Below are 12823 nucleotides of genomic sequence, written 5' to 3'. Positions count from 1 at the left end.
CATATTTCCCTGAGCCGTGCACATGCAGTATGAGGTATTAAGTATTTTGACTATCCCCCTTGAGTATGCATACTTATTTAAATTTTCATTTCATATCTCAAACATTTCAGTTTTGTGGTCTCATAATTATTAGTACTTAAGACATGTTCTTATTGGAAACAGCACACAACTAGTAAATCCATTTATTTCTGGAAATAGACTTAATGTAGGTTATTAGACATATAGATTGAGGTTTGTGATACCAGTCTTATAATAGTAATACTTTTATAAGTAATGTATTTTTCTAATGATAAAGATAATATTCCTCATTGTAATAGACTCTAAAATACAGGAAATTATAAAGATGTAAAGTCACCATAAACTCACAGTTCAGAAGTAACCACTATTAACATTTTTTTTTTTTTCCTTCTGGTCTTTTCCCTGTGTACTTTTTTTTTTTCTTACATTTTTTTTTCCTTTGCAGCCTTTTTTTTTTTAAACAAAAAAACCCCCTAAATTTGGAACTTTATTGTATTTCAATTGTCCTCTATTTTTATACTAATACTGTATTTAAATTATTATTAAATATTCTTTATGCATTCTGCCAATCTGTACCATTTACATTTAACATAATTTCAATGAGGAGGGACTTTTGCCATTTTGCTATTCATTTTCTACATCTTATATTTTTTTCATTCCTCAATTCTTCCATTAATGCTTTTGTTAGTATTAAGTAGATAACTTCTAGTACCCTTTTAATTCTCTCATTGTTTCCTTTACTCTATTGTTTTCTTAGTGGTGGTTGCCCTGGGGATTATAATTAACACCTTAATTTATGACAAGCTAGTTCAGATTAATGCCAACTTAATTTCAATAGTATGCAATAAATTTGCTCCCCTACAGTTCTGTTACAGACCCCCTTTATGCTGTTATTGTCACAAATTATATCATTATACGTTGCATGCCCATCAACATAAATGTATAATTATTGCTTAATGTAGTGGTACTTTAAACCAGGTAAGAAAAAAGAGGAATTACAAACAAAAAATTACATTAATACTGTCCTTTATATTTACCTATGTAGTGACCCTTTAACAGTGTTCTTTATTCCTTCATGTGGATTTGAGTTACTGTCTAGTGTCTTTTCATTTCATCCTAAAGCATTTCTTATAGGGCAGATCTGTGAGCAACAAATTCAATTTTTATTTATCTGAAAATGTCTTAATTTGCCTTCATTTTTAAAGACTAGTTTTGCTGGATGTAGAATTCTTGGTTGACAGTATTTTTTTTTTTCAGTACTTTGAACATGTCATCCCACTGCATTCTGGCCTCCATGGTTGCCGATGAGAAATTTGCTGTTTATCTTATTGGAAATATTCCTTAAAAATATCATTTTAAATGGTTGCACAATTTTCCATCTTATAGATGTATCATAATTTATTTAACCATTTCCTATGTTTTAATTTTTTATAAAACTTATAAATAAAGGCACATATCCTAAGTGTTCCTTTTTCTGTGACCTCATACCATGTGTTCCTCATACCATGTGTCCCTCATACCATGAGCTTCTGCACACTGAGTGCAGATCTAAGTTACAAGCAATAATAAGTCAGGGAATGGGGATGACCACTGGGATAGTGATCAGCTGCTAGGAAAGCCTCACATGAGAGAGGCTGAAACATTCCAGGTATTTTGGAGCTGTTGGCATCACAATTTGGGTAGATGGCAGTCTGTATTTAAGTACCCTCCTCCTCCCATCCTTATACCTGGAAAATGACAGACAGAGCTTTGGCCACTTTTAAGGCCAGGAGAGGCATGTGATTAAGGTCTCAAGCTCACTCTCTCTTCTGGATTGAGGTTGCTGCCTGACTTCCTCCCTCTGTCCCTCCCTCCCTCTCTCTCTCTTTTTCTTTCTTTCTATAATAGTTTGATTGAGATTCATTCATATACCATATAATTCACTTATTTAAAGTGTACAGTCCAGTGGTATATTAGTATGTTCACAGAATTATGCAATCATTACCACAGTTGATTTTAGGATATTCCATCACCCCAAAAAGAAATTTCACACCATTTAGAAGTAACCCATCATTTCCTTCTCCCCCAATCCTAGCAATCACTAATCTACTTTCTGTCTATATGGATTTGCCTATCCTAGACATTTCATGTAAATGGAACCATACAATATGTTGTCTTCTGTGTCTGGTTTTCTCCACTTAGCACTGTGTTTTCAAGGTTCAGCTGTGTTGTAGCATGTCATTACTATTTCATTCCTTTCCATGGCTGAATATTCTTTTTATGGATATACTACATTTTCTTTATCAATTCATTACTTGATGGACATCTGGATTTTTTCTCCTTTCTTGGATTTATAAACAATGATGCTATAAAAATTTTTGCACAAGTGTTTTTTGTGGGCATGTTTTCATTTTGGGGAGGTATATATTGAGGAGTGGAATTGCTGGGTCATATGGTAACTCTATGGGTAATCTTTGAGAAACTGCCAGATTGTTTTCCGAAGTGACTGTAGCATTTTACATTCCCACCAGCAATATATGAGGGTTTTGTATGCTCCACATCCTCTGTAAAACTTGTCACTGTCTTTTTTATTACAGCCATCCTAGTGGGTGTGAAGTGATGTCTTGTAGTTTTGATTTGCATTTCCCTGATGACCAGTGATATTGATTAAGCATCTTTTCATGTGCTTATTTGGCCATTTGTTTCTTTTTGGAGAAATGTCTATTTGGATACTTTGCCTAGTTTTGATTGGATCACCTTTTTACCATTGAGTTGTAACAATTCTTTATATATTCCAGCTATAAGATTAGCAAATATTCTCTCCCATTCTGTGGATTGTCTTCTAATTACTTGACTGCTGGGCTCTTTCAGGGCTCCATAAGGCTGTTTCTGGAGACTGTTATTTGTGTTGGCTGAGACAGGTCATAATAGAGTCAGAGAAAAGTTGTGTGAGAAGCTAGGGATGTGTTTCAACATGAAGACCTAGGGACAGCACAGCTCTACTTATGCTATTAATTAAGGGAGAGGGTGTGCACTAATTCCTCTGTAGAAACTCTCACTGCATTCTATGCAGCAATATTTTTGAGGGCGTGAGAAACCCAGGGGAATGTTTGCCTTGACTCTGATTATATCATCTTATTCTAATGACCTTTATGCCTTCAATCTTTGATAGGCTCATGTTGGTTTCCCAGAAGTCACACTAGGAATCCTTCCTGGTGCAAGAGGAACCCAGCTTCTCCCCAGACTTACTGGAGTTCCTGCTGCACTGGACTTAATTACCTCAGGTCAGTACTAATGCTGCCAGTGGCTGTCTAGATCAAGGAGGAACTTGATCTGTGAGGAACTAGGCTAGGATTTGGACACATTCTGGCTTGACCATTCCCTACCTGTGTAATCTTAAGAGAATACTTTAACTTCTTTGATGTCAATTATCTCATCTGTAAAATGGAAAGAATACCTTTCCTGAGAGCTTCTCAAAAGTTACCATGAAGAGCAAATGTGAGCGCCTTCTAAATGAAAGTATATACAAAGCCCTAATCACATTTAAGTGTCTGCACATAGACACTGGTTTCACATAGGGTGCATTATATTCAGATCTAACTTAGGAATTATAGCATAAGCAAGAATTAAAACCAGAATTTCCAAGGAAAGATTTCAAATTTTTGTTTAGAAATGACTGAATTTTTCATTTCCCAGGTATTAAGATATGAGCTTCAAAGAGACGTTGTACTCTTTCAATAAGGAATGTGAACAGTGCAACACTAGAAGACATTTAAAGACCCTGAATATACCAAATATTATAAGCTATAGAAAGATATTTCCAATTGAAGTAATGTTGGAAGAAAGAACATATGTAACTATTTACTCCAAGCAGGTAGAACTAATTTGAGACCTTGGGTCAGTCACTATAGATCTCTGTGCCTTTGTTTCCTCATAAATGTATATAACAACACTGCCTACCATATAGTGGTACGGTGAAGATTAGCTACATTAATGCATACAGTGTGCTTAGAACAGTCTTAGACATGGTAATAAGTATTACCTATATGTTGTTATTCCCACATCTGACTTCTTAGTAAAAGAAGAGGCTTGAATAAACATAAGATGAGGATCTTGGTAATAGAGTGTATCCCAAAGAATGGGCAATAAAAAGAGTCCACGCTTTAGAATCAAAGACCTGCGCTTGAATCCCAGCTGTACCACATGTAAACCATATGCCTTGTACAAATTAATTTCCATTCACTCATGCAGCAGCTGTTTAATTTTTTCTCAGGTACTGGGCCCTGTTGTAGGCAGTGGGCCTGTAGTGGCAAATCAAACCTACAAAAACTCCTGGCCTCATGGAGGTTTTGCACAGGAAACACCAGCAGTCACAGTCCTCTTCCTCATCAATTCAGAAATGCACAGCGGTTTCCACATCTTTGAAACCAGGATGCCTCCTACATTTGTGAGTGGTGGTTTGATTGGCAGTGTTTTTTGTTTCTTGTTTCTGTGGGTCAGGAATTTGGAAGAGCTTAGTTGGGTTCTAGCTCAAGGTTTCTCATGAAGTTGCAGTCAAGATACTGACGGGGCCACAGTCATCTGAACACTTGACTGGGGCTGGAGGATCTGCTTCCAAGATGGCACACTCCCACGCATGGCTGGTTGCTGCTGACTGTTGGCAGGAGGGTTCATTTCCTCTCCACGTGGACCTCTCCCTAGAGCTGCCTGCATGTCCTCACAGCGTGGAAGCTGGCTTCCCCTAGAGTGAGTGATCCAAGAGAGAGCAAGGCAAAGACTGCAGTGTCTTTTATGACCTAGCTTTGGAGTCACATGCCATCTTTTCTGAACTGTCCTACTGATTATACAGGTCTTCCATATCCAACTTGGGAGGGGAGCTTGAATACCCAGAGGTCAAACACGTGGCAGGTCACTTTGGAGACCAGCTCCCACACTGTACACTCTTACTAAACTCCATGCCTACCTATTATGTACGTAGTGTATATGGTAGGTTAGGTGGAGATCAGAGCTAAGGAGAAAACATAAAGCAGCAAGGGGAAATGTAAAACGATAGGGCTGGGGAGTGGGTAACATTTTAGGTAGGACAGCTGGGAAAGGCTTTCCTTAAAAATGAATGTGAGTGAAGACCTGGGGGAGGGAGGAAGCTTGTTATGCCAGTATCTGGAGGAAGATATTCCACATGGAGAAAATAGCAAATACCAAGCCTGAGAAGGGATATACTTGGAAATTTCAAAGAACAGCAAGAAGGTCAATGAAGCTAGAGTAAGATGAGTGAGGGGAAAAGTAGTAGGGGGTGAAGTCACATCATGCAGGGCCTTGAAGATTATAGAGAGAACTTTGGCTTTTCTCCTGAGTGAGGTAGAAAAGCATTGGAGTGTTTTGAGCGGAAGAGTAACATGCTCTCACTTATGTTTTTTAAAAGATCACTCTGGCTACAGAAAATATATTAATTGCAGGTAAGGGCAGAAACAGGAAAACTGATTAGAAGACTGCTTTAATAATGCAAGGGAGGCATGATGGGAGTTTACACCTGAGTGGTAACAATGTACATGGTGAGACATGGTCAAATTCTGGATGTATTTTGAGCCAACAGGATTTTGTGACAGATCAAATGTAGAGGTGAGAGAAAGGGGAGAGAGAAGGATGATTCTAATGGCCTGAGCAGCGGGAAGGATGGAGCCAGTACTGAGATGGGGATTTTTGCTTGTAGAGCAGGCTGTAGGGGGGAATTGCAAGAGCTTAGTTTTGGACATGTTAAGTTTGACATCCAAGTTGAAGTGTCATGGAGACAGTTGGATAGACGGGCCTGGAATTCAGAAGGGAGGTTCTCTGAACTGTTCAGTCTTCATTTTCTCATTAGTAGAAACAACCACATAGTTGTTGTAAGGAATAATGAAATTACATGATATGCTTCTGGTATAGTACCTGTCACATAGGAGATATTTTATAAATGGTAACTGTGGTAGGCATGATAATGCCCCTTTCCAGGATATCCACGTCTGGAAACTGTGACTATATTACCTTACATTCAAAAGGGACCTTGCAAATGTGATTAAATTAAGGATCTCAAGATGAGAGATTATTCTGGATTGTCTAGGTGGGCCTAATTTATCGCAAGGGTCCTTAGAAGAGGAAGGCAGGCGGTCAGAGAGGAGAGAAGATGCTACTCAACTGGCTTTGAAGATTGAGGAAGATGAGAAGAAATGTAGGCAGTCTCTAGAGGCTTGAAAAACGAAGGAAGTGGATTCTGTCTCAGAGCCTCTGGAAGGAACAAAATTCTGCTGACGTAGTTTAGATTTCTTACTCCTCAACTAAAATAATAAATGTGTGCTGTTTTAGGATGCAATGTTTGTAGTATCTGTATAGGAAACTAATACAGTAGCTATTAATAATGATGATATTAAGACTCTTCCATCTGGAAAACATTTTTTTCTAAGAAAGGATGCTAAAAAATTGTTACTGAAAGTTGAAGTTTCCTTACTGATGTAGGGAAGAAAAACACCAGCTTTGTAGGCACTGCCCTCATAGGAAATTAATAAGTAAATAGCCTTAGATTAAATTAATAAATAGCTAACCTTTTCTGATCTTCTGAAAACCATAAGAGAGGCAATTCTGGAAAGTGGAACAGTTACAGCAATCACTGCTTCTTCACAATTCCCTTAAAATGTCACCTGAAATCAACCAAATTTTTAGCAGTAACTGCAAAAAGATACACTTGGGCACACTGCAGTTCATTCCCTGATGTTCTCTGTCCAGTCAAATGACGAAAACTACAGCGCCCCGCTCTTCCTTCTGCTGTTGTTTCTAAGTCCCGTCTTCCTTGTTCATTGAACAACATAGAAAACCTCTTCTCTATTCTCATAGAGCTTTGCCCCAGCCCTGTGGGATTCTTCATGATCATTCTCAAGACAGGGATGCCCTCAGACGCTAGACTTTGATGAGGTACCTCTTCTCACCCGGGGCACTGGGGAAGAAGTTGCAAGTGGCATCTTTATCCTGCTAGTCTTTCAGATTTAGTTACATCTAGGTGGGTTTTCTCTATATTTGAACAAGATGTTAGGGGTGAGTTTTAGTACCTAGGGCTCCCAGTCAGCAATAATAAATATCAGCAAATATTGTTTCATGATTAAGACAAACGGACCAAAAAACAAAAACAAAACAAAACAAAAAACAACAACAAAAAATCCCCTTAACAGTCAACCTAAAACCTATGAAAATATTCTGTGACATTAGAAAAATGAAACATAAATGTTAGTCTGTTGAAACAGATTTAAGAAAACAAAAATTTTAGAAAACTCACAATATTCTAAATTAGAAAATATTTTATTTATTAAATAAGAAAACCCTGTTTAAAATAAAAACATTAGCCAAAATAATTTTTGAAGCAATAAAAAAAAAAAGATGCAGTAGAACAGACTACTGAATCAGCAACATAGAGGGCAGAGACACACATAGAATTCAGAAGAATTTCTTAAAAAGATACAGGAAATGAAAATGAAGGCAGCAGGCATGAGAGTTCTATAATAGAGGTCTCTGCTATAAATAATAAAATCTCCCAGAGCACAAAGCAAAATGGGGAGAAGATTAACCAAAGGCAAAAACAGAAGAAATTCCTCAGATAAATAAAAGAATCAGAGATTATATTTCAGCAAGCACACCATTTTCCTGGAAAAACTGGTAAGATGTCAATTCCTTGTATTTTGGTAAAGTTTCTAAACTTCCAGGAAATAGACTCCTGCAAGCTTCCAAAGGATAAAAACAAAACACAACAAAAGGTTACTGTCACAATAGCTAAAATCACTCCAGCCACAAATAAGTTCTCAATGTATGGAATATTTCTATACTAAGATGCTATACAGTCTTAAATGTTGTCTAAATCAGGAGTTCTTAAAGTGTGGCCTAGGGACTCCTAGGTGTAGCTAAGACCATTGAGTGGGGTTCGGGGGAGGTCCTTGAAGTCAGAACTGTTTTCATAATAATAAGACATTACGTGCCTTTTCCATTCTCATTCTCTCACAAATATACACTGGAATTTTCCATAAGTTATTGTGTGCCATATGGTATCAAAACAGATTGAATACAGAAGCAAAAATGAGAATCCAGCTATCCTCTGTTAAAAGCCAGACACTGAAGAAATTTGCAAAAATATAAAACGACACTCTTCTCACTAAATTTTTAAAAATTTGAAAATAGAGTTATTTTGCATAAAAATTTATTTATGTTAACATGTAATAGGTTTGTCATGATTATTTTATTTTATCATGGTTCTTTTAAAGTGATTTAATAAAGACACATTTTTAAAGTTCTCAGTTATAATTTCTAATATAGTAAATATTGATAGAAATAACCCACATAAACAAAGGCTCTTTGGTGTATTCCATAATTTTTAAGAGTACAAAGGGGTCCCAAGAGTAAAAAGTTTGAGAACTGCTAATCAATACACTTATGTTTTGACCCAGAAACCACAATACAAAACTGCACACATGGTCCAAATTAGAAAATAATGAGTCTATATTATTACTAATATATAATTACTAGTATATAATCTATATAGTTGCTAACATATAATTTAGACTAAAGTCTAAAATGGCTTTTCCCCCCTTTAAAAGGAGAGGTGTTAGGGACTTCCTAGGTGGTGCAGTGGTTAAGAATCCACCTGCCAGTGCAGGGGACACGGGTTCGATCTCTGCTCCAGGAAGATCCCACATGCCGCGGAGCAACTAAGCCCTTGCGCCATAATTATTGAGCCTGCCCTCTAGAGCCTGTGAGCCACAACTGTTGAGCCCATGTGCCGCAACTACTGAAGACCACACGCCTAGAGCCCATGCTCTGCAACAAGAGAAGCCACTGCAATGAGGAGTCTGCACACCCCAATGAAGAGTAGCCCCGCTCACAGCAACGAAGACCCAATGCAGCCAATAAATAAATAAGTAAATAAGTAAATAAATAAATAAATAAATAAATTTATATATAAAAAAAGGAGAGGTGTTATAAATTCTGTAGAGCATGAAAGGGGAGTTAGGAAAACTAAATTTCTTGTCTTCAATAAATTAGATTAGAAATTGCTTCAATTTACAATGGTATGATAAGTACACTTTGAAGAATGTGAACTATTTTAAGTACCTAATGCAGAATTCATAAGAGGATCCTTACAATCAATCCAACCTACTATAGAAATTCAGAGCACATGAGAGGATTTGCTCTGCAAGGGACAAAATAGAAAGGAAGCAAAGAAGCATAAAATATAGGGGGAAATCATAATAGTGTGAAATGAGTCTGTAAACTCGAAGGTTTGTAGAAATTAAAGCATGTGGGGGAATATTGAGGAATTGTGTGTTCCTGCTTCAGTATTAAGCCAGAAAGTCAAGAATATCTTGGGGGAATCAGGAAGGAATCTGGCCTCTCTGACAAAAAGAGAGTGAACTAGGATTTGCCTTTTTCAAAGCACTGCTGCTTATAGAAATATCACTATTTTTAACATGATGAAGAGAAAAGGTAAAAACAGTCAGAATGTGATGGGTTTTGATTTGCATAGAAAAGGTCACAGTGAATTAGAAGAAAGCTAACATTAGAATCATACACCTACCTTTTTAAGTAGTCTGTACAATTTTAGGGTGACTTTAAAATGGCATCTGGAAAAGAAGCCACTAAGAAAATTGGAAAAAATTGAGATCACCCAGCTTGGAGAAGTCTCAACTTCAGTTGCCCCAGAGTTTCTTTATAGTAGATCTAGGCGGGGCTTTTATTAGCTTGGACAGTGATTACTGTGTATACTCAGAGCAGCGCAAGAAAGAACAAGTTGAAATCTCAGCGTGAGGACTTGTGTTGGGCATACAGAGCTGTGTCTTCAGGTCCTTGAAACAGAATAAAAGTACCAGAAATCTCAATGACTCCATTAGAACAGTCGTGGTCCTCCCAACTTTTGTGAAATCCAGGTCAGAGGAAATCATTGCAGCTAAAGGAATTTTCAGTCCATCCTGTGGGCATCTCACAGTTCCCCTGCTCAGTTGCCCCAGAGATCCTTTTAGTACCCAGGTTTTCGTATTCCATTCTGTGTCCCTTTGGGCCCCTTAACCTGGAGAGTCTGATTCACTCACCCCTCACTCAAGGGATTTTGTACAGAGGAGACTTCACCCTTGAAGCCACTTGCCCACCCCCACTGCCCTCCTCACCCCAGGAGGAGATCTGAAGCCTGTTTTCAAAGGCACTTCCAGAACACTGCCCAAATATTGCTGTGACAGAGTGACCCCTGCCCAAAATCATTGAATTGTCTACCTGATCGAGAAAAGCTGTTGGTAGCTCTCCGAAGCACTAATAAGAAGCAGGCATGGAGGGTTTGTCTCCGAGATGGCCTCCACCAACACTCAGTAAGAGCAGTGAAGGTTGTGGAGTGGTTGCTGGCAAGGCTGACTTGGTGGCTGCTCTTGCAAAGCCCAGATGGTGCTGGTGAAGAAGCAAGCGATGTGTCACTGTCTCTCTCCTTCTGACCCTGTGGTGAGGGCTGCTCGTATCCCTGAACCTCCTGCTTCAGAGTGTGCAGATCCAATTCCATGTTTGTACCTGTTGGAGAATTGGGAGTAATGCAGACCCTCGTCCAACTTCTGTAACCCCCTAGAGCTTCCAGTCTGTACCAGAGGCTGCCAGTGCTGCTAGCGGATGGTAGATGCTCCTGCCCGCCCCCTCCCCCCGCCACCAGGCACTGGATGTCTCCACCTGTGAAGTGAGATTTAAGCTGTTGCTGTAGCTTAGTGTCACTAATTCCAGCTAAAAACCCTCAGTTGAGCACTCCATTCGCCAAGCTTGGGATCATGGGACACACCCTAGTGCCAGACCTGAACGAACAATTGCCTGATCATCTCTGCTTTCTTTTGAGCTTCAAAGTTCACCCATTAGCAATTCCACAGAGTGAGGGAGGTGTCGACATGCTGGGTAGCCCCAAAATGGCAGAGGTCCACCCCACTTTTCCTGTGAAATGTTGATAATAACATATATAATATCAGCTTAATAATTCTTTTCCACTGTCTATCCAACTATATTTATGTTTGAGGACGCTGTTCATAATCACTGGCAACCCTTGGTATATGCTAGTATAAGAACAGATAGTACTGTTACTGCCCTGCTGTTACTATCTCTATTATTTTTTATCTCTGTTATTTTCAAAAAATCAGTCCTCTCATATATTATGTAGAGATTTATAGTTCACAAAGTGCTTCTATAGAGATTTATAGAGATTTATAGAATATAAGGAGAATGTATTATTTTCACTTAATGCTCAGAATTACTAAGGTAAGCATAATTTCTGCCATTTACCAACGAAGAAATTGTGGTCCTAGTACAGTTTACACAAATAGTACAAGGTAGCGCTGGAAGTTGAATCCAAGTTTTCTGATTACCTCTGCAGTAATCTTTCCACTATAACAGTCAGTGTGGTGTTTATTTATTTAGTAATAGATGTTTATATCCAGGACAAGTAAGCTTTCCTACTAGAGATGGTGATGCTTTTCTTTAATCTCACACTGTTCTTTGATTTGTTTTCTTTTAGGAAGACATATTTCGGCAAATGAAGCACTTAAGCTGGGTATCCTAGATAAAATTGTTAACTCAGATCCAGTTGAAGAAGCAATCAAATTTGCCCAGAGAATTTCAGGTAAAGAAAATAATAATAAAACTAGCACAAGATTGGAAACAAGTTAAATGTCCATCTTAATAAGAATAGAATCTCCTTAAATATTTTATGGTACATCCAAATAGAGTATGATACAGTTTTAAATGAATGAGAAACTATGTATTGACATGGTATGAATGCCATGATATACTGTATTGTTAAATGAAAAAAGCATTGTTGTGTACACTGGTTCAACATTTGTGTAACAAGAAATGGGGGTTGGAAATGAATGTCTGCATAGGGAGAGTGTATATATGAGGGTGAATCAAAAATTATCCACACTCTGGCTGTAGAATTTATTTTAATTACCTTTTAGAAAAGACAAATGCATCATTTTTTGACATAATCTCCTTGCTTTTCAATGCACTTTGTCCATCTGTGAACAAGCTTTCGTATTCCCTCATTAAAAAGTGTTTTAGGCTGGGCTGCAAGCCACGAATGCACCACCGTCTTCACTTCTTCATCAGAAGTGAACCCTCTCCTTCTTGATGGCTAACACTTGTGCAACCTTCCTTGAACTTCTCTATCCATTCATACACACTTCTTCGAGACAAAAGACTTTCTCCATACTGTGCACAAAGTCTTCGATAAGTAATGGCACCAGGTACACCCTCAGATCACAAAAAACAAATCACTGCGCGCTGCTCTTCTTTTGTGCAAGTCACAAGTGGGGCATCCATTTTTGCTTGCACCGCAGTTACAAATGAGCTGATGTAACACGTTCACACCTGCACAGCAGTGACTGGGGAGACAGCAGCCTTGAACGGAAAGTATTGATAAGACAGTGCAGCCAACAAAAGTTTTAATATAACCGGAATGCGGATAATTTTTGACTCACCCACATATGTAAGTTTCTATGTATAGGATACTTCTGTAAGGATTCACAAGAAAGGATTGATGGTTGCCTCTGGGAGTGGGGCTGGCCAGCCAGCAGAAGCAGTTAGAAGGAGAGGTCCCTTTTTATGCTTCTGTACCTTTTGAGTTTTCATTGAACGAGTGTATCTTCTATTAAGAAACATAATTAAAATGTAAGAAAACCAAAACGAACAAACATTTCAGCCATTAGAAGACAGGCTCAATAATTTACCACAATGAAGCCATGGTCCTGTCTCAGTGAGCTATGTTTTCTCTCACAGGTTTCTGACTTTATGGACTCATGAC

General features: G+C 38.3%; 1 protein-coding gene across 2 annotated transcripts in view; it reads left to right on the top strand.

Moving 5' to 3' along the window:
• LOC130855704 (peroxisomal bifunctional enzyme) overlaps positions 1-12823 on the top strand; it is a 54297-nt gene that overhangs the window by 17977 nt on the left and 23497 nt on the right. For both annotated transcript variants that reach the window (XM_057739631.1, XM_057739632.1), the window contains exons 4-5: positions 3170-3281; positions 11540-11644. In XM_057739631.1, coding sequence (XP_057595614.1) covers positions 3170-3281; positions 11540-11644 — 217 coding nt within the window. The remainder of the gene's footprint in view (positions 1-3169; positions 3282-11539; positions 11645-12823) is intronic.

Source organism: Hippopotamus amphibius, chromosome 6, assembly GCF_030028045.1.
Source record: "Hippopotamus amphibius kiboko isolate mHipAmp2 chromosome 6, mHipAmp2.hap2, whole genome shotgun sequence".
NCBI classification, from domain to species: Eukaryota; Metazoa; Chordata; class Mammalia; order Artiodactyla; family Hippopotamidae; genus Hippopotamus; species Hippopotamus amphibius.
The sequence above is the reverse complement of the archived record's forward strand: the minus strand, read 5'-3'. Positions and strand labels throughout refer to the sequence as shown.